This window comes from Monodelphis domestica, chromosome 1 (assembly GCF_027887165.1).
Source record: "Monodelphis domestica isolate mMonDom1 chromosome 1, mMonDom1.pri, whole genome shotgun sequence".
Taxonomy (NCBI): domain Eukaryota; kingdom Metazoa; phylum Chordata; class Mammalia; order Didelphimorphia; family Didelphidae; genus Monodelphis; species Monodelphis domestica.
This window is the reverse complement of record NC_077227.1, coordinates 694,044,494-694,067,221: the sequence shown is the minus strand read 5'-3', so window position 1 is coordinate 694,067,221 and position 22,728 is coordinate 694,044,494. Positions and strand designations below refer to the sequence as shown.

General features: G+C 38.0%; 1 protein-coding gene across 1 annotated transcript in view; it reads right to left on the bottom strand.

The window, feature by feature from the left end:
• Positions 1-13,977: 13,977 nt before the first annotated feature.
• Positions 13,978-22,728, bottom strand: part of CES4A (carboxylesterase 4A) — a 39,847-nt gene continuing 31,096 nt past the window's right edge. Inside the window, exons 12-14 of the mRNA XM_007477111.2 lie at positions 20,777-20,908; positions 16,052-16,124; positions 13,978-15,949 (exon numbers count right to left, since the gene is read on the bottom strand). Coding sequence (XP_007477173.2) covers positions 15,775-15,949; positions 16,052-16,124; positions 20,777-20,908 — 380 coding nt within the window. The 3' untranslated portion in view covers positions 13,978-15,774. The remainder of the gene's footprint in view (positions 15,950-16,051; positions 16,125-20,776; positions 20,909-22,728) is intronic.

The following is a 22,728-nucleotide window of genomic DNA, read 5'->3' as shown; positions in this document are numbered from 1 at the left end:
TCAAGGCAATCAGGGTCCACCAAGCAGTTGGTTTGCCTCTAACTGTTTCTCCTGGTAACATTCCAAATCAGAATGCATTCATTTGACTGACAGGTCATCAGTCTCAGCTCTTCCATGCTTTGTTACATGCTTTTCCAATCTCTCTTCCACAAATCCAAATGCAACTAGCATTTTTTTAATGAGACTTACCCTTTAGATATATATTTTATTATATTTCTAACTATCTCATTCTTAACCTTGTACTATATTAAATATTCCTTTACTCTCCCAAAACAACTTAATCTATCTTGGCTTTTCTCTGTCTACCTAATTCTATGCTAAGTTTGGGCATAGGAAAGTGGTTTAGGTAATAGGGATTTTATACATGAACATAGTTTTTTGAATATAATAACAAATCATATAACAATCTTAAACAATTTCAACAGAATTTTGAATATGTAATTGTCTTATCTTCTAATGTCTATAAATTCAACTACATAAAATTTTCTATTACTAACAATTGCTAATCTAAAACCATAATGTAATCTAACTTCTATATTTAAGTAGTTTTATATCTGTCCCTACTTCCCTAAGACTTTGAATAAATTTTCCTAAACTGTCTCTATCGTTAGTCATTAGAACATTAATAAATTATTCTAATATAGTTAGTTTGTTAGTGCATTAGTATTCACATATGTACATAGGTTGTATCTATACAGATTTACATATGTACAAATATAATGTTGTTCTTGATTTCTATGCAATCATATACAAATAAATTTCTGTCTGAATTTTCCACAGAAATTTATATATCTGTGAATTTTGTGTTTTGCAACTAAGCCTCTATTGTATACTTACCATGAGATTTCTTCCTTCATTGTATTTCTGTGTAGCATGTGTATGTATATATGTGATGTTAACATGTATGTTGCATTCTTACATAACCTCATGATCACAAGTCCAAAATTTCCAAAGTCCTTCCATGTCCTTTGATGTTGATTGTAGAAAACTACGTGTCTTGATCTCTCTTCATCTGTGCAGCATGCCACTTTTTGTCTGTTGTCGTTCTTAATTGTAGTCCTGTGTTCTTTACTATTCAGGAACATACTGGAACAATCAGGGACATGCATGTGTGTAAGGTTTTTACATGTGCATGTATGTAAGATTGAAATTTTCATTGTGCATGGAAGCAAGCCGAGTTCTTCATGAGTGCTTGTCAGATTCATTAGTTATTCTTCATGTGTGGAAGTAAGCTTTCCATATGATCATCTTCATGAGTGGGTGTATGCACAACGTATAATGCATACGTTCTTAGATTTTTTTAAGAATATGAATTTGAAGTTTTCTTATCTTTCTGATGTTTGAATTTTTCACAAAAGGATTTATTGTTTGCTGTCTTTTAGGTACATCTTGGAGATAGAGTTTGGATATAATGTATTTTATTTGATGATGGAGTTATGTTTTCATTTGAAATAATTGTTACTTTCTTTGCTGTTACTATGGTTGGCAGAGACTTTGTATAGATTACGTGGAGACTTTTCCTTGGTGCTAATCTTTTAAAATGTACATTTTCTTTTTGTCTGTTACTGACTATATTTCTTTCTGGAGCTGTTTTATTTGCTTTTGCAGAGCTTGTCTGTTATCATTTTAACATGTGTGATGTTCTCTTGTCTGAACTCTCTGTTGATTCGTAGTCTTGTGTGCTTTCCTTTCATAGGGACTTTTATTGACTTTTGTTAGAGCTAGTCAACATTATGGGTGTGATGCAATTTTACACGTGAAGCCTGGAACCATGGATCTTTTTGATCAGCCTTTACAGATGTTGGGGTTGTCATTACGACCGCTGTTCGACCGATCCATCTTGGTTCTGTAGGAGATTCTCTATTAAAGTTCTTGACGCAGACCTTATCACCTGGTTTTTTTATCTTATGCAATGAAAAATCTAGTGGTATTCTTTGCACAAGCAAGCCCAGTTTTCTTAGTTCATCTAGTCTACCTTGTATCTGTTTTAAATACTCATGAAGTACACATTCCCCTTTTAACATGGACAAGTCTGATGGCTTTACTGTCCTACCATGTCAAAGTGGCTGACCATATAGCATTTCAAATGGTGATACATGCAAGTCAGTCCTAGGTCTAGTTCTTATGTTGAACAAAGCAAGAGGCATAACATCTGTCCATTTTAAGTGCGTTTTCTGAACAGAGTTTACCTATTTGTGTCTTCAATTCTTTGTTCATATGCTCAACCTGACCAGAACCAATATCTTTCTTCCACAGTTGAAAGCCAGGCCTCAAGACAGGAGGTCCTGAGTTCAAATTTGACTTGAGACACTTTCTAGCTATGTGATCTGGGCAAGCCATTTAACCCCAATTCCTAGCCCTTACCTCTCTTCTGCCTTGGAACAAATACTTATCTATTCTAAAATAGAATGTAAGAATGAAAAAAAAAAGAATATGGGATACTAATTTCTACAGATGAGATTCTGAGGCACAGAAAGAGGAAATGACTTTCCAAAGCCTCAAAATATAGCAACAGAGCTGGGATTTGAACCCAGGTCTGTGATTTTAAATCCAAAAGCCTCTCCAGAGGTCCAGAACTCCTGGTCAGGGATACCCTAACCAGATTAAGATGTAATTGGGAAACTATTTTAAATACAAATAAAAATATAATACAACATAGATAATGTTAGTTTGTGGTGTTCTGAGTCAATATGCTGACTGACAAGGTCATTTGAATTTGATATCACTGCTTTGTACTATATTTCACTGCCAAATTGGGTCTGATTCTATGTCAGCCCTTTCATTTTATAGAGGTTGTCCCGAGACAACATATGTAAAGTGTTTTTCTAACCTTAATGAGCTGTATAAGTGCTAGCTGCTCTTATTATTGTTGTATATTATTATTTTAGCAGCTAGGTGGCATAGTGGATAGAATGCTAGACCTCAAGTCAGGAAGACTCATCTTCCTGAGCTCAAATTTGGCCTTGGACACCTTCTAGCTGTTTAACCTCAGGAAATCACGTCACCCTGTTTGCCTTGGTTTCCTCATTTTAAAAAATGAATTGGGGAAGGAAATGGCAAACTACTACAGTATCTTTGCCAAGAAAACTCCAAATGAGAGCACGAAGAATAGGAAATGACCAATAAGTGACTAAATAGTTATTACTATTATCATCTATCAAACAACAGCTATTTTCATTAGATTTTTAAACATTACGCCAGCCATCAGGCTCTGCATGTCTTGCCCGCAAGGCAGCATGGTGCAGGAAAATTAGTCAATTTGGAAGCAGGATACCTGCCTATTCCTTCTTGGATTAAGGCAAACAGAGATTAAGTGACTTGCCCAGAGTCATACAGCTAATATATATTTGAGGCTGGATCTGACCGCTGACTGTACCCCATTAATGTTTTGTCATCTTCATTATGGAGGGAAGCATTTATACTACTATGTTCCAGCCACTTTGCTATTTTTTGTGTGCAAATATTATCTCATTTGATCCTATAGGAGTAATGCTGTTCATTGCAATTAATCTGACTTCAAACATCTCTTAGCATTTTGTATATATTGTAAGGGTTAAAATAGGGGTTTTGACAAAATATAAAAAAAACAGCTTTTAATAACTCAAGTTTTAATGAGAATATAGTAGAGTTGTAAATTAATATTATCCCTTTAAGCCAGAGAAAAGAAAATTTCTAGCAGCTTTTAACAATTATCAATTTGGTTTAATTAAAATAGAGATAGTAAAAGAATATAGTAAAATGTATATAGTAAAGGAAGGAAATATAAGAAAGAGGTAGAGAAACAAATTGTTCTGATGCTTATACTAGTTCTCTTATAACTACCTATAACTGCCCATAACTACTATCTAAAGCTACCTATATCTACCTATAACTGCCTATAACTATTGCTAATAACCGCCCCATAAAGTTCCAACCCAATCCACTCAATCAAAACCAACCCAATCAGCGTTTAATCCAACCCCAATTAGATCTGTCAATAAAAACCAGCCACCTTCCAAAGAGTTCAAGGAAGGGGAAAAAACTCAACAACCCAAACCAAAAGTCAAAAACCCAAAAGCCAAAAAGTCCTCTAAAGGCTAAAGCCAAAAGCCCTCTCAGTAAGCTCAGGCCCACTTTACATTCCAGCAACTAAATCCTAACCACACCACCAGCAACCAGCCCCCAAAGACCAACTCACGCCCAGCAGCCAACTTCCCCGCAACTGCTAGCCCTAACTCTCAGCATCTGACCAACCTAACTGTCAGCAACTGACCACTCAACTTACTGATGCTTGGCCCCTTTTATAACCTCCTTCTACCTCACTTCCTGTCTCTATGGTTTCTCCTTCCTGACTCTATGGTTTCTACTTTCTGTCACTATGGACTGGTTAATCCCTACACATCTCTATGGTAAGAAGACCTCCAGGTCCCCTGTTAAATTAAAGAAAGGGATTAAGAATTCCCTTTTACAGTATTATTGTTGCCTCATATGTTGTTCTGTTGGGTTTTCTTCATCCTGGATCAGTTCATATGAGTCTTCCCATGATTCTCTGAATCCTCGCATTCTTGATTTTATAAAACTCTGGAATTTTCCATTATATTAACATGCTACAATGTGTTCAGCTATTTGGGGACCCCCTTACCAAAAAGTTTTCTTATTGGTGCTACATGATGATAATTGTACTATTAGCATTGTTGATTAAGAAAACACAGAATGTCAAAAGATCCTTTCTACCAGTGATGCTTTTAACTGAATTCATATTTTATTCATCATAACATTATCTAAATACATTTGAAAAATAGTAGTACATATGCATCCATTAGAGCTAAAGATAAAATTACAGTACTTGGGGGAAGCATTTTTGAACCCCTTATAATAACTCTTGTATTTTATGATGTGGGAGGGTGGTTCCTGCCCCTTCCTGTCCCCCTGCCCCATCCTATGATCTTCAGAAGCCTGAACCTCATTGTTTAGGAACAATTGTTTAGTGCATGATGAATTGATGTTCTAAGAGCCCTTCCAATTTTAACATTCTATGATTTTTATGAATCATATTTCCATGTACATTAGGGCTTATTGCTATTTAAAATAGCCAACATTTATATGGCACTTTAAGATTGGGAAAGTGACTTGGATATATTTTGACATTTCATTTTTACAACAACCCTATGAGATGTCACAACAACCCTTCAAGGTCAGTTTTCCAAATATGATAATCCCTGCTTTATAGACTTTATAGACTCTCTGTGGTTTTTAGGACTCCTACAAAAGAATTTTGTTTTTATGAATCCTTCAAATGATTGGCTAACATGACAGTAAAGGAAATTAATAATTGTTGGAAGGGATGTGGCAAAATTGGGACACTAATACAACTGCTTGGTGGAGTTGTGAATTGATCCAACCATTCTGGAAGGCAATTTGGAATTATGTCCAAAGGGCTTTAAAAGAATGCCTACCCTTTGACCCATGCACATCACTGTTGGGTTTGTACCCCAAAGAGATAATTAGAAAAAATACTTGTGCAAAAATATTCATAACCATGCTCTTTGTGGTGGCAAAATATTGGAAAATGAGGGGGTGTCCATCAATTGGGGATAGTTGAATAAATTGTGGTATCTGATGGTGATGAAATACTATTGTGTTGAAAGGAATAATGAACTGGAGGATTTCTGTATGAACTGGAAGAACCTCCATGAACTGATGCAGAATGAAATGAGCAGAAACAGGAGGACATTGTACACAGAAAGTGAAATAATCGAATGTAACAGACTTTGCTACTAGAAGCAATGCAATGATCCAGGACAATCCTGGGGGACTTATGAGAAAGAACACTATCCACATCCAGAGAAAGAACTGTGGGAGTAGAAATGCAGAATAAAAACATATGACTTATCACTTGTTTACATAAGAACATGATTTGGGGTTTTGATTTCAAAAGATTGTTCTATTGCAAAAATGAATAATATGGAAATAGGTATCACGTGATACATTTGTATAACCCAGTGGAATTGCTTGCCAGCTCTGGGAGGTGGGAGGGAAGAGGGGAGGGAAAGAAAATGAATCATGGAAACATGGAAAAATCTTTTTAAAATAAATAAATTAATTAAAAAAAAAGAAAATGCTCAATTTACATATCTCCCCCCACCCCAAGAATCCTGCAAATGCTAATGCTTTACTCCCTGATTCCACAATCAAGACAAACTGATGGTCTCCTTATTCTTCACTCTTGGTATGACTTTTCCCACCTGTGGGCCTTTGCACCTACTGTCTCGGCACTCTCTTCTACCTCATGGAATCCTTCTCAATCCAAATACCACTTTCTATATGAAGTCTTTCTTGATGCTTCCCTTCTCTCCAACTTCTTTTTAAACACCCTTACTTTCTGCCTCAGAATTGATATCAGTTCTAAGGTAGAAGAGTGGTAAGGGCTAGGCAATTTGGGGTTAAGTGACTTTACTAGGATCACACTGCTAGGGTGTATCTTAGTCCAAATTTGAACCTAGGACCTCTTGTCTCCAGGTCTTGGCTCTCTATCCACTGAGCCACCAAACTGCTCCTGTTCCTACCTTCTTGTGACCTTTCTCTTAAATCATCTTTTTTTTTTCCTATTTGAGTAAGTTTATTTAGAACATTTATTTAGAACTTATTTAGAACTATTTAGAATTTAGAACATTATTCCTTGGTTACAATAATCACATTATTTCCCTCCCTCCCCTCCACCCACTCTTCCCACAGCCAACGCACAATTACATTGAGTATCACTTGTGTCCTTGAGCAGAACCGATTTCCATGTTGTTGTTTACACTAGGATGTTCATTTAGAGTCTACATCCCCAACCATATCCGTTCGACCCATGTATTCAAACAGTTGTTTTTCTTCTGTTTTTTTACTCCCACAGTATTTTCTCTGAATGTGGATAGTGATTTTTCTCATAGGTTCCTCCAAGTTGTTCAGGGTCATTGCATTGCCACTAATGGAGAAGTCCATAACATTCGGTTGTACCACAGTGTATCAGTCTCTGTGTACAATGTTTTCCTGACTCTGCTCCTCTCACTCTGCATCAATTCCTGGAGGTTGTTCCAGTCTCCATGGAATTCCTCCACTTTATTATTCCTTTGAGCACAATAGTATTCCATCACCAACATATACCACAATTTGTTCAGCCATTCCCCAATTTAAGGGCATCCCCCCATTTTCCAATTTTTTGCCACCACAAAGAACGCAGCTATGAATATTTTTGTACATGTTTTTTTCCTTATTATTTCTTTGGGTTACAAACCCAGCAGTGCTATGGCTGGATAAAAGGGCAGACAATCTTTTATCGCCCTTTGGGCATCGTTCCAAATCCAAATTGCCCTCCAGAATGGTTGGATCAATTCACAACTCCACAAGCAATGCATTAATGTCCTGAATTTGCCACATCCCCTCCAGCACTCATTACTTTCCTTTGCTATCATGTTAGCCAATCTGCTAGGTGTGAGGTGATATCTCACAGTTGTTTTGATTTGCATTTTTTCTGATTATAAGAGATTTAGAACACCTTTTCATGTGCTTATTGATAGTTTTGACTCCTTTAACTGAAAATTGCCTATTCCTGTCCCTTGCCCCTTTTTCCATTGGAGAGTGGCTTGATTTTTTGTACAACTGGTTTAGTTTTTTATAAATTTGAGTAATTAGACCTTTGTCAGAGATTTTTGTAATGAAGATCGTTTCCCAATTTGTTGCTTCCCTTCTAATTTTGGATGCTTTAGTTTTGTTTGTACAATAACTTTTTAATTTGATATAATCAAAATTATTGATTTTACATTTTGTGATTTTTTTTTAGCTCTTGCTTGGTTTTAAAGTCTTTCCTTTTCCCAAAGATCTGACAAGTATACTATTCTGTGTTCACCTAATTTGCTTATAGTTTCCTTCTTTATATTCAAGTCATTCACCCATTCTGAGTATATCTTGGTGTAGGGTGTGAGATGTTGATCCAAACCTAATCTCTCCCATACTGTCTTCCAATTTTCCCAGCAGTTTTTTTTTTTTATCAAAAAGTGGGTTTTGGTCCCAAAAACTGGGATCTTTGGGCTTATCATAGACTGTTCTGCTGAGGTCATTGACCCCAAGTCTATTCCACTGATCCTCCATTCTGTCTCTTAGCCAGTACCAAATTGTTTTGATAACCACTGCTTTATAGTACAGTTTGAGATCTGGGACTGCAAGTCCTCCTTCCTTTGCATTTTTTTCATGATTTCCCTGGATATCCTTGATCTTTTGTTCTTCCAAATAAACATTGTTATATTTGTTTCTAATGCAGTAAAGAAGTTTTTTTTTGGTAGTTCAATGGATATGGCACTAAATAAGTAAATTAATTTGGGTAGGATTGTCATTTTTATTATGTTAGCTTGTCCTACCCATGAGCAATCAATGTTTTTCCAATTGTTTAGATCTAGTTTTAATTGTGTGGAGAGGGTTTTGTAGTTGTGTTCATATAGTTCCTGTGTTTGTCTTGGCAGATAGATTCCTAAATATTTTATATTGTCTAGGGCGATTTTAAATGATATTTCTCTTTCTAATTCTTGCTGCTGAAATGGGTTGAAGATATACAGAAATGCTGATGACTTATGCTGGTTTATTTTGTATCCTGCAACTTTGCTAAAATTGTTGATTGTTTCAACTAGGTTTTTGGTTGATTTTCTAGGATTCTTTAAGTAAACCATCATATCATCCACAAAGAGTGATAGCTTGGTCTCCACACTCTCAATTTAAATACCTTCAATTTCCTTTTCTTTTCAAATTGCTAATGCTAGTGTTTCTAGTACAATGTTAAATAATAGAGGTGATAATGGGCATCCTTGTTTCGCACCTGATCTTATTGGGAAGGCTTCTAATTTATCCCCATTGCAGATGATGTTTGCTGATGGTTTTAGATATATACTGTTTATTATTTTTAGGAAAGGCCCTTCTATTCTTATGCTTTCTAGTGTTTTTAATAGGAATGGTTGTTGTATTTTATGAAAGGCTTTTTCTGCATCTATTGAGATAATCATGTGATTTTTGTTGATTTGCTTGTTAATATGGTCAATTATGTGGATGGTTTTCCTAATATTGACCCATCCTTGCATTCCTGGTATGAATCTTACCTGGTCATAGTGAATAACTCTCATGTCTTTTTGCTAGTATCGTATTTAAGATTTTTGCATCTGTATTCATTAAGGAGATTGGTCTATAGTTTTCTTTCTGTTTTTGATCTGCCTGACTTTAGGATCAGTACCATGTTTGTGTCGTAAAATGAATTTGGTAGAACTCCTTCTTTGCTTATTCTGTCAGAGAGTTTGTATAATATTGGGATTAGTTGTTCTTTGAATGTTTGATAGAATTCATTTGTGAATCCATCTGGACCTGGGGATTTTTTCTTAGGGAATTCTTTGATTGCTTGTTCAATTTCTTTTTCTGATATGGGGTTGTTTAGGTAATTTATTTCTTCCTCTGTTAGTCTAGGCAATTTATATTTTTATAAGTATTCATCCATATCACCTAGATTGCCATATTTGTTGCCATATAATTGGGCATAGTAGTTTTTAATGATTGCCTTAATTTCCTCTTCATTAGAGGTGAGGTCTCCCTTTTCATCTTCGATACTGTCAATTTGGTTTTTTCCTTTCCTTTTTTTAATTAGACTGACCAGTACTTTGTCTATTTTATTTGTTTTTTCAAAGTACCAGCTTCTAGTCTTATTTATTAAATCAATAGTTCTTTGACTTTCAATTTTATTAATTTGTCCTTTGATTTTTAGGATCCCCAATTTAGTCTTCATCTGAGGATTTCTAATTTGTTCGCTTTCTAGAGTTTTAATTTGTATGCCCAATTCATTGACCTCTGCCCTTCTTAATTTGTTAATATATGAACTCAAGGATATCAATTTGCCCCTGAGTACTTCTTTGGCTGCATCCCATAGGTTTTGAAAGGATGTCTCATCATTGTCATTTTCTTCAGTGAAGTTATTGTTTCTACGATTTGTTCTTTGACTAACTGGTTTTGGAGAATCGTATTATTTAATTTCCAATTAATTTTTGATTTACCTCTCCATGTACCCTTACTAATTATTATTTTCATTGCATTGCAATCAGAGAAGGTTGCATTTATTATTTCTGCTCTTTTGCATTTGTTTGCAATGTTTTTATGCCCTAATACATGGTTGATTTTTGTGAATGTACCATGTGCTGCTGAAAAGAAGGTATATTTCTTTTTGTTCCTGTTTATTTTTCTCCACGTCTACTAACTCTAATTTTTCTATGATTTCATTCACTTCTCTTACCTCTTTCTTATTTATTTTTTGGTTTGATTTATCTAGTTCAGATAGAGGAAGGTTCAGGTCTCCCACTAGTATAGTTTTTCTATCTATTTTATCCTTGAGCTCCTCTAGTTTCTCCTTTAGAAATTTGGATGCTATGCCATTAGGTGCATACATGTTGAGTACAGATATTTCCTCATTGTCTATACTGCCTTTTATTAGGATGTAATTACCTTCCCTATCTCCTTTAATTAGATTTATTTTTACTTTGACTTTGTCAGATATCATGATTGCGACTCCTGCCTTCTTTTTATCAGTTGATACCCAATAGATTTGGCTCCATCCTCTTACTTTCACCCTATGCATATCTACCTTCCTCATGTGTGTTTCTTGTAGACAGCATATGGTAGGGTTTTGGATTCTAATCCACTCTGCTATTTGCTTGCGTTTTATGGGTGAGTTCATTCCATTCACATTCAGAGTTATGATTACTAGCTGTGTATTTCCCAACATTTTGATTTCTACTCCTGGTCCTGCCTTTTCTTCTTTCACGATTTCCTTCTACACCAATGTTTGTTTTTAATCAGTCCTCCTAGTTCCCTCCCTTATTTTACTTCCCTTTCTACCCCCTACCTTCTTATTCCCCCCCTTATTTTCCCTGTAGTCGTTCTAAAATTACCCCCCAACCCTCTCCCTTCCTTGTACAGCTTCCCCACCCACCAGTCCGTTTGATACCCTTCTACCCCCCTATAGGGCACACATCTATTCTCTGCCATAATGGATTGGATTGTTCTTCCCTCTTTGAGTCAATTTCAAAGCACATAAGAGTTGAGTATTTCCTATCTCCAACCTCTTTACCCTTCCAGTGTATTGATGTTTCCCCCCTCCTGCCATGAGCTTCTTTGTGACATATAAATTTACCCCCATTTGTTTCTTTTCCCATTTCTTTTAGTATTAACCTTTTTTAGCTCTAGTTGCATATATATATACACATGTATATGTATTTATGTATGCATATATCTATATACCTATTTGTGTCTTGTCCTTTCATCCTATACAGTTTGTCACCGTTCCCTCTAAGTGTAATTCTTCTAGCTGCTCAGGTGATAACAACAGTTTTTAAGAGTTGCCAATGACCTCTTTTCTTATAGAGATACATATCATTTTAACTTATTGAGTCTCTTTAAAAAATTTTTGTTGTTTTTGTTTTGTTTAGTTTTTCTTTTTTCCCTCTTTTTAAAATTACCTTTTGATGATTCTCTTGAATTCTGTACTTGGACGTCAAATTTTCTGTTCAGGTCTGGTCTTTTCTTTGCAAATTCTTGGAATTCTTCTATTTTGTTGAATGATCATACTTTCCCCTGTATGAATATTGTCAGTTTTGCTGGGTAGTTGATTCTTGGTTGTAGATCAAGTTCCCTTGCTTTCTAGAATATCATATTCCATGCCTTTTGGTCCTTCAAAGAGGATGCAGCCAGAGCCTGCATTATCCTCATTGTGGTTCCGTGGTATTTGAATGACTTCTTCTTGGCAGCTTGTAATATCTTTTCTTTAGTCTGATAGTTCTTGAATTTGGCTATAACATTCCTGGGTGTTGTCAGTTGTGGATTAAGTACAGGAGGTGATCTGTGGATTCTTTCAATCTCCACTTTTCCCTCTTGTTCTAGGATATCAGGGCAGTGATCTTGAATAATTTCCTTTAGTATTATGTCCAGGATTTTTCTTTTGTCATGATCTTGTAAACCTTAAAATTTCTTAGACTTATAAATGTTGGAAATTTCACTGTTGGGAAATTTCATACTTGAAAAATTTCTTACTGATAGTGGGAACTCTATTAGAATGTGAACCCCATTGGCATGGGAGGTTCCTCCTCCCTTCTTTTTTTAAATTATATTTTATTTGATCATTTCTAAGCATTATTCATTAAAGACATAGATCATTTTATTTTCCTCCCCCCCACCCCCCCATAGCCGACGCGTAAATCCACTGGGCATTACATGTTTTCTTGATTTGAACCCATTGCTATGTTGATAATATTTGCATTAGAGTGTTCATTTAGAGTCTCTCCTCTGTCATGTCCCCTCAACCGCTGTATTCAGGCAGTTGCTTTTCCTCGGTGTTTCCACTCCCACAGTTTATCCTCTGCTTATGAATAGTGTTTTTGTCTCCTAGATCCCTGCAAATTGTTCAGGAACATTACACCGCCACTAATGGCTCCTCCTCCCTTCTTAAGATTACTTTAGGACAGAAACCTTTTGCTGAACAATGGAAAGGGCTTTGACCTATGCTTAAACATAGAACAGGAAGTTCTTTGAGTCATGATTGATTTTAGAATTGATACAATAGAGATACTTGGAATGACAGAACCAGGTCTTGGAAATTACAATCTACACCCTACTCAGTCCTAACAGGATTTAGGAAGGGCTGCAGCATAGATCAAAATTTAATTATTCCAATCTCCACCCTACTCAGGGTAACAGGATTTAGGAAGGGCTGTAGCAAAGGATCAAGATTTAATTATTTGAGAATATGGCCTTCAACAGACATGTGCAAAGCCACAGACCTCTGGGCAGTCCTGGGTTAAGGTAGAGCCACCATTGGCACAGGGAAGACATGGACAGTGATTGGTAGATGTGAGAACTGAGGGGAGGGAACTTGGATGGTTTCCTTAAAGATAGCGGGGTCTGAGGACTAGGGTGGTGGGTTGGAGAGGTTGTGCTCTGAGAAGCTTGCTGAATTGAAGCTGTCTATTGTCATTTCTTTCTTCTTTTTCTGTTGTTTGCTCATATTTACCCCTTCTTTGCTCCCTGTATTTGTCTGTGCTCTTGCTCCTCTCATTTTTTTGGGTTTGGGGTTTTCTGTCAGTCTCCTCTCTTGGAGCTTTGTCAGATCTCTCAGTGCAATCTCTGGGGGAGGAGTGTTGGGGTTGAGGTTCCCTGAACTTGGGAGGCTTTTGGTTGGATTAAAGTCCAGCAGTTAGTGAGGGAAAGTGTTATAGCTTGGGCTTCCCTGAGTTCTGAAGACTTTTGATGGGATTAAGTTCAACTGAGTTGGACTAGATGTGCCCTGAGGCCAAAACCTCCTGAAAGACTGGAGCCAAATGGAAGGTCTTAGCCACCCAGGCTGCCAGCTCTTTGATCTCTCTCCAGCTTCTTCCCTGCTGCCTGTTTTTGATGCTCTGAACTTGGCACAGCCCTCCCCACAAGGTACACCCTCTAGACCAGCACCTTTGCCTGCCCAGAGGTTCCTGCTGCCTCTGGGGGCTCAGCACTCTATGTGGGAAGGGGGAGGGGTCCTGGGACCTTCCTTCTGCCTTGCCCTTAAACCTGAGTGTTCTCGGATTCTGGCTTTTGGGGGTGGGCATACCTTTTGAATTGAGTCTAGCAGGAGGGTTCCCAGGCTCTGTCTTGTTGTTAGGTTTGATTTTCAGTCCCCTGGGAGCATTTGGTTTGTGATCGGTAAGGAAGGAAGGGTTTTCAGAGGTCTGAACTATTGCTGCTCCTAAGCCACCATCTTGACTCTGCCCCTCTTAAATCATCTTAAATTTAATTATCTTATAATTAGCCTTTTCATATTTATGCAGTATGTTATATATACTTGGTATCACCCCCATTAGAGTATAAACTTGAGTGGGGTTTGTTCTATTCCATATGTTTGTATCCCCAGTGTATAGCTATACCTAGTATAGAGCCTGGCACACATAGAAGGTGCTTAATAAGTGCTTGTTGGTTTTGGTTTATTGAAAAATATTGTAAAATGAGTTAATATTGCTTTCTTGTAGAATAGAATATGAGGAGTTCCAAAAGTCTTAGTGCCATTTTAAATTTGTATGTTAAGGCAGCTTGAAGTGGCACTAAAACTTTTAGGACACCCTATATAGGACACAAGGTACATTTGTTCATTTATATACAGGTCTGTTAAAAAACAAGGTTTTGTTCGGATCTTCTAAGTTTTGTGTTCACTCAACAACATCTCTCTATCATCCAGGGACTTATATGGACAAGTAGTAGGTACAATGGAGGGAAGGGATCACTGGGGTTGGGATGTTTCGAGAAGACTTTATAGAGGAGACAACAAATGAAGTAGGACTTGAGATATGGGTAAGATTGGAAAGGCAGAAGGCATGGAGGGTCAACCCAAAGGCATGAGAAGTTGATGTTGAGTGGGAAGGAAAGGTAAGGTTGTATAGATAAGGAATAAAATCTCACCTTCTATAAAAAGTCTTTACCAACACCCTAGAGTGCTAGTAGTGCCTTTCCTCTGCTGATTATCACTAATTTATTTCATACAGAAGATTGTTTATATAGAATTTGCTTGTTGTCTCCCTGTTAGACTGTGAACTCTTTGAAAACATACTTTCTTTGGGTCCTCAGCTCTTCACACAATGCCTGGCACATAATAGGCACTCAATAGATGCATTTTTAATGTTGACTACTGGTAAAGTTGGTTTAAAGAAAATCCCTACTACTACTACATTCCAGAGTTAAGATTTGACGTTACAGATATGGGAGGTCGTTGAAATTTCTAAATGAAGAAAGGAACATAAATTAATTATAGACCATCAGATCTGGAAGGAACACTAGAGATCATGTAGTTCAACTTCCTCATCTTACAAAAGAGGAAACTGAGGCTCAACAATATGAAGTGATTTAACTCAAGGTTGCTCAGCTGGTGAGTGTCAAGGTTGGGATTAGAGCCCAGGTCTTCTGATGTCAAATCCAAATGCTGTTTGATTTGTAGGTTCATAGTTCATCGTGGATTTAGAGCTGGAAGGGACTTCAGATGTTATCATTTTTCAGATAAGGAAACTGAGGCCAAGAGATGTTAAATGAGTTTCCCTCTCACAGGTAGCCAGTGGCAGAACTCAGCTCTTCTTCCTTCAAATCCAGTGTTCTTTCCCATATATGACACTGCCTCCCAAGGTATATAAGACACTTTCCATATTTATATGTGGTTCTTTGGGAGACCTGGAGGTATGGATGCTGTAACACCCCCTCTGTAGATAGTGCCTGGGGGGTATGTACCCCACTAAGTCACAGTGTGTGTGGGTTTGAGGTTTCCTGGGCATCTCAAAATTTGTGGAAATGTAGTGAGGGTACTAGAGAGGGAGAGCTGTTCGTCTCCTAAGAATAAGCTATAGAGAACCCAGGTTATAGGAAAGGGGGCAGGAAGTTAAGTTTAGTCAGGAGCAGTTGCTGCTCTGGGGGGGGTGGTGGTGTGATGACACAGCATTTGGGAGATACCCTCTGCCTAAGGGAACTATAGAAATGAACTAGTCCCTTCTTTCATTTTATAGAGGAAGAAATTGAGATAGCAAGTGAGGTCAGAAACCAGTCATATCTATCCTCAAGAACCCCCGGTTCTTAGTTTCTCCAAATGTTTCTGTTGATAATTCTTCTCCTCTTCAGAGTCTACTTGGATTACCTCATTCTAAGCCTTAGGGACTAGACCTCAAGGAGTTCTTTTGACTCTTTGGCTAGTTTAGGCTTGAGCCAAAGTCAGTAGCTCCACCAGATTCAATCCTTCTCTCCATGCTGATATTGAACTTGGTTCTGGTTTTGGATCCTGGTCCAAAAAGCCACTTCTTTCTCCTTCAGTTTTATTCCTACCCTCCGTTCTGTGTCCAGTACCAGGTACATCTCTTCCTTCCCATAGAGTGGCCACTCCATCAGGTCATAGCTGTTGGGGTCCCTGGAAGTGGGAGAGAGTGGCATTGAACATCAGGGCAAGGCAAAGCTTTTTTTTTTTTTTCTGGCAAGCCCCCTGCCCTCAATGCCCAACTTTTTTACTCACCCTGTGCGAGCAAAATTGGTCCAGTATTTCATCATATCTCTGCTGAGTTGCTTCTCTATTTCTGTAGCATATACTGAGGAAAGAGTCAAGAGTGGTGTTTAGGACAATGGGGTCTGTTTATTTTTTTCACACTATTTAATTTTTTAAAGTATTTTTCCATGGTTACATGATTCATGTTCTCTTCTTCCCCTCTTCTCTCCTCCCTCCCAGAGCTGACAAGCAATTCCATTGGTTTATACATGCCTTATTACTGGAAACCTATTTCCATATTTTTTCATATTTGTAATAGAGTAATCTTTTAAAACCACAACCCCAAGTTATATGCCCATATAACCAAGTGATAAATCATGATTTTCTTCTGCATTTCTACTCCCATAGTTCTTTCTCTAGATGTGGATAGCTTTCATTTCCTTAAGTTGCAAGGGATTGTTTTTGATCATGGCATTGTTATTAGTAGCAAAGTCTTTTACATTTGATCGTCCCACAATGTTTCATTTACTGTGTACAATATTCTCCTGGTTCTGCTCATTTCACTCTGTATCAGTTTGTGGAGTTCTTTCCAGTTCATATAGAAATCAAGCATTCTTTATAGCACAATAGTATTCCATCACCAACATATACCACAATTTGTTCAGCCATTCCCTAATCGAAGGGCATTCCCTCATTTTCCAATTTTTTGCCACCACAAAAAGTGAGTTTTTAAATATTTTTGTGTAGGTCTTTTCCCTTATTATCTCTTTGGGGTTCAAACCCAGCAGTGCTATGGCTGGATCAAAGGGCAGACAGTCTTTTAGCATCCTTTGGGCATAGTTCTGAATTGCCTTCCAGAATGGTCGGATCAATTCACAACTCCACTAGCAATGCATTAATGTCCCAATTTTGCCACATCAATGGTATCTGTTTAGATGCTGGAAGAAGGAGAGTATCCAGCCAGTGTTCTAAAGCCAATGATCCAGCCTCATCCACTGGACATGTATGTGGGCCTGTGAAGTATAATTTGAGATGTACCTTCCAAGACATTTTCTCCTTCCACGAAATCTGCATGAACTCTCCTTCCCCCATCCCCCTGAGTATGGAACCATGCCTCTAGTTTAAAGTACTTTTCTCTAGAAAGGGATCATGTTAAAATGAAAATGTGTCACATGGGATAGGAAGTCCTTTAGAATCTTAGAACTATAGACTTTCAGAGTAGGAAGGGAGAATGGCATCATAGATTTAGAGTTGGAAGAGACCCAAGAGGTCAAATCCAAGCTGCTCATTTTACAGATAAGGAAACTGAGGCATGGAGAGGTTAAGGTACTTGGCCAGAGTCACAATCTAATATCTGAGGCAGGATTTGCACCTAGGTCTTGTTGTCTGTATGTTCACCATTCTCCCCACTGTTACCTATCTAGTCCAACTGCCACTAGGAGCATGAACCTACATGCTTGACATGATTTTCTGGCCTTCACTTGAACAAGCAAGGAGATGGGGAACTTACTACCTTTCAATAATAATAGTTAGCATCTGAGGTCTGCAAAATGCCTTACAAATACTACCTTATCCCCATAATAACCTAAAGTGGTATGCTATTATTATTATTCTTGTTTTACAGATGAGAAAACTGAGGCAGTCAGTGGCTAAGTGACTTGGCCAGGGTCACACAGCTAATAAATGAGGTCATATCTGAACTCAGGTCTTCCTGACTCCAGGCCCAGTTTTCTATTTACTGTACCACCTAGCAGCAAAGGGCAGTCATTTATCTTCTCATCTTCCCTGCCACTAAACTGCATTTCCGTTTACTCAAGGTACTCCATCCCTAACTTGCTCACTCAGGCTCAAATAGGTCCTTTCCCCCTCCTCCTCCTCAAAATTTACCCAGGCTAGTTGAAAGCCACTCAAAGTCAAGCTAAGACTTCTTAGGAAAGCAGAATCAATCTGATTAATTGTTCCATGATAAGAATTGTTACATTCTGAAATTTTTATTTTTACAACTTCCACCCCTTCCTCCCAGTTTTCTACTCTCAGTTTAGCAGAAAAATGAAATACATTCCTTTCCCATCTCATCATTCTTCATATCTTTGAAGAAGTGGTTGTGTCCTTTACTACATCCTCTCTTCTCCAGATTAAACTCCTCGAGTTTCTTTAGCTGATTCCTCTACAGTGCATTCTCTAGACCTCTGCTTGTCCAGGAGGACTTTTCTACCACCCCATCTTTGCCCCCAGATGTTACTGACTTCTTGCTCAGATCATTTCTCATTTAACATAATTTTAAATATACATATATGTCTTTATTTCTATACATATCTTGTAGGTACCTAATAATTTTCATGTTGTCTCCCCCATTAGAATGTGAGTTTCTTAGGGGGAAAGTTGGATGGCTCAGTGTATTGGGAGCCAGGACTAGAGACAGGAAGTCCTAGGTTCGAATCTGGCCTCAGATACTTCCTAGCTGTGTGACCCTGGGCAAGGCACTTAACCCCCATTGTCTAGCCCTTACTGCTCCTCTGCGTTGGAGCTAACACACAGTATTGACTCCAAGACATAAAGTAAGGGTTTTTAAAATTTTAAATCAATTAATTAATTCAATTTTTAAAAAAGAATGTGGGTTTTTTGAGTGCAGGGGCCATATTTTTTGCTTTTGTATCCTCATGCTTAGCACAATGCCTAATATTTAATAAATGTTTATTTATTGATTGATTTTTCACCATCCTTGTTGCCTCTAGATTGTTCATATCTGTCCTAAAATATAATATTCAAAACTAAATAAAATCCTTGAGTAAGGAGTTGACAAGGGTAAAGAACAGTTAGTTAGCTTATCACTTCTCTTACTCTGCATACTCTGCTATCCAAGATCAATTCAGTCTGAGATCACATTAGCTTCACATCACATCGACTCATTTTAGCCCCCTCTGTCGTATTATCATGGAACAATTGATCAGATTGACTCTGTTTTCCTGAGAAGCCTTAGTCTGACCTTGAGAAACTTTGAAACAGGGTGGGTATATTTTGATGGGAAGGAGGGGAAAAGGACATAGCCTGAGTGAGCAGGCTTGGGATGGAATACCTTGAGTAAATGGAAATGTAATTATAGAGCATGATGTCTTTGGTGGCAGGGTAGGAGGATAAAAGAAAAACCTTGCCTGATTTGGAAAAAAAACAACAACAACACGGGGTGTGTCAGGAAACTGGAATTTAAAAGTAACTTCCTCTTGTAAATTTTTTACTTTGGGTCAATCATTTCATTGAAGATCATGAGATTGAGAGCTGGAAGGATGATTTCAGAGATCATCTAATCTATCTCCCTTATTTTATAGATTAAGGAGTTGAGACCCAGACTGAGGAAGAACACAGTTAATTAGTGACAGATCTGATTTTAGCTCATGCCTGAATACTCCCCCCTCTTCTCTTCTCTGTTTACTGGATTCCTTGGCTTTCTTGAACTCCCAGCTCAAATCCCATCTCTCTTTTTAAAAAATCCTTACTTTCTATGTCTTAGAACCAATTGGTTCCAATGTGGAAGAACAGTAAGAGCTAGGCAATGGCGACTAAGCAACTTACCCAGGGTCACACAGCTGGGAAGTGTCTGAGGCCAGATTTGAACCAAGGATCTCTTACCTCTAGGCTTGTCTCTCAGTCCACTGAGCTCCCCAGCTGCCCCACTCAAATCCCAACTTTTAAAAGAAGCCTTTCCTGATATCCCTTAATGCTAGTACTTTCCCTCTAATCACTCTCAATTTGGCCTAGATCTCTCGTATTTGTATAAAGTTCAATTCTTATGTTGTCTCTCCCATTAGATTGTGAGTTGAAAGAAAGCAGCTTATCTTTTGTCTTTCTTTATATCCCAAGCATTTAGCACAATGCCTGGCATGTATTTTTTTTTAAAATTCACTGACTGGCTATTCAACTTCCTTCGGTAGGCCTTAGTTGACATATCTGTCAAATGAAAGGACAAGATTAAATAATGTCTAAGGCTCCTCTAAGAACAACCTATGTTCTAAGGTTCCTTCTAGTTCTGACATTCTCAGTTCTAAAATTCCTCTCTGCTCTTATATTCTATGCTCTGGTTCCTTCAAATCTAACTTTATGTGATTCTACATTTCTGTTTTTGTTGGAAGACAGGCAGGAGAGCAAATTGTACCACGTGCCTCCTTCCTTCCTTAGGATACTTGGTAGGGCTACTTTCTTCTGTCATCTTAACTACATCTCTCAGCCACTACCCAGTCAATGAGCTTGTAGGGATGGTTCTGAGAAGAGTAGCCATAGATTCATTGTTTTTCTCTCTTCAGGGATTCATTTAATTGTGGGTATCTTTACCAAGGTCTTCACTGACTCAGAACCAGGATATAGAAGGGGTACCCATGCAAGAAAATGAGGCTGAGTTCCCAGATCCCAGGGAAGGGGTGCCCAAATTTTCTCTTATCACTATGATACCTACTACTCAAACAAGCCCCTATTCCTTCCAGCCAACTGGCAATGGATGTTATTCCTGGAGATAATGAATAATAAGGATATGTTGCCATGCAGATAAATGGCTCAGTGAATAGAGTGCCAGGCCTGGAGTTGGAAGGACCTGTTTTTAAATTTGGCCTCAGACATTTCCTAGTTGTATGACCCTGGCCAAGTCATCTAACCCCAGTTCCCTAGCCCTTACCGCTCTTCTGCCTTGGAATCTATGTATCGATTTTGAGACAGAAGGTAAGAGCTTTTTTTTGTTTATTTGTTTGTTTCTAATGGATATATCACCTTTGGAGAGATGAGTCCCAAGAATGAATCCAATCTCATCACCATGGTCAGCCACATCACTTCGGGGTTTGACAAGGAGTCTAGAGTTGATATGATGTGGGAACTCATAAAAGTAGACAGGAAGACCAGCATCTGCCAGGATAAAGACCAAATAAAAATCTCTTACATCTCTGTGAGGCTTTAAAGTTTACAACCGGTTTTCTCACACTGACCCTGTGAATACCAGTCCTTCCAGTAACTCATGTGCAAAGCTCAGAGTCATCCTCACCTCTCATTTGATGTCAATGATCACATCCAATCAGTTTCCGAGTGTTGGGGATTATACCTCCACTACACCCAAGATCTTTCCCTCCCTCTCCTCTCATGTAGCTGCCTCCCTCTTGAAGGAAGGACCTCATTCCAATCCCCTACTGAGGCATAGCTCTGACCGTGTCATTCTGCTGTGCAAACATTAGAGGCTCCCTGGTGCTTTGAAGATGGCTCTCCTGTTTGGCATTTAGGTTCTTTAAAATCTGACTCAAATCTATTTTTCAATTTACTTCATATTACTTCTCCTCACATAGCCTATGATCTGACTAACCTGGCCCAACCTGCTGTTCCCCAGGCCCAAGATTCCATTTCCCATCTCTAGGTCTTTATATATATAAATGTCTGTACACTCTCTCCTTATATCAGTCTCTTCGGGGAGTAAAATAATGATAGTTAACATTTCTATAGTTCTTATTATGTGCCAGGAACTGTGCTAAGTGTTTTAAAAATTATTATCTCATTTGATCTTCAAAGAATCCTGCAAGTTAGAGCTATAGTTATCCCCAATTTACAGATGAGGAAATAGAGGTAGACAGAATAAATGACTTGCTTGAGGTCACCCAGCTAGCAAACATCTGAGGCTGTATTTGAATTCAAGTCTTCCTGACTTCAGACCCAGCCAGTGCTCTAACAACTGCATCCCTTAGCCGCCCTTTGGGTTCTTGGCCCATTCAAAGTTCAGTCTCATCCCACAAGAAGCCTTTCCAGATCACCCCAGTTGTTAGTGCTCTTCCTGACCAGGTATAATAGATAGAGTGCTGGGTTTGAAGTCAGGAAGACCCGAGTTCAAATCCAGATTCAAATTCTTACTAAGTGACCTAAGCAGGTTACTGTTTAAGCCTGTTTGCCTCAGTTTCTTCATACATAGGAGCTGGAGAAGGAAATGGCAAATCATTTCAGTATTTTTGCCAAGAAAACCTCAAATAGGGTCACAACAAAACCAGACATGACTGAGCAACAGCAAAATATTTTGCACTTACTTATCTATATCCATGTTATTTCCCTCCCAGCAGAATTAAACTCTTTTAGAACAGATATTGTTTGCTTTCTGTCTTTTAATACCTAGCAGATTTCTTTGTACATAGTAGGTGTTTAATAAATGTATATTGCATAAAGAAAGAAATATAAATAGTACAAATATTATCATCCCCATTTTAGAGAAGGACTCTTGAACTCATCAAGGTTGAGATGAAAGTTGCTTGATTTGCTGGAGACATAGAGTAAGTAAGTGTTAGAGAATGAACCAATCTATTGTGATTCCCCAGTCTAAGATTTTTTTTTCCCCGCAGTATCACATTGCCTCTTGAAGAAAGGGGCCAGTGGCATGGGCAGCTATTCCATCATAGGTTTCATAGTCATACCCATTGAACTCTTCCACCACTAATACCCTATCCATCTTTTAAGACCCAACTCAGGCTGTCTTCTATGACTTTGGCCATTTTAGCTCACAGTGATCTCTGCTGACATTTCTAATAATACCTACACAATATATCACTCATATAGAACTTATCACATATTAAAACTGGACATGACCTTAAAACACATGGAACATGGAACACAGTGTTAGAGTTGGAAGAGTTCTTTGATCATAATTGGGAGGGTCTTTGGAATAAAGTTAGAACTCAAGTGTTAGAAACTCTAAC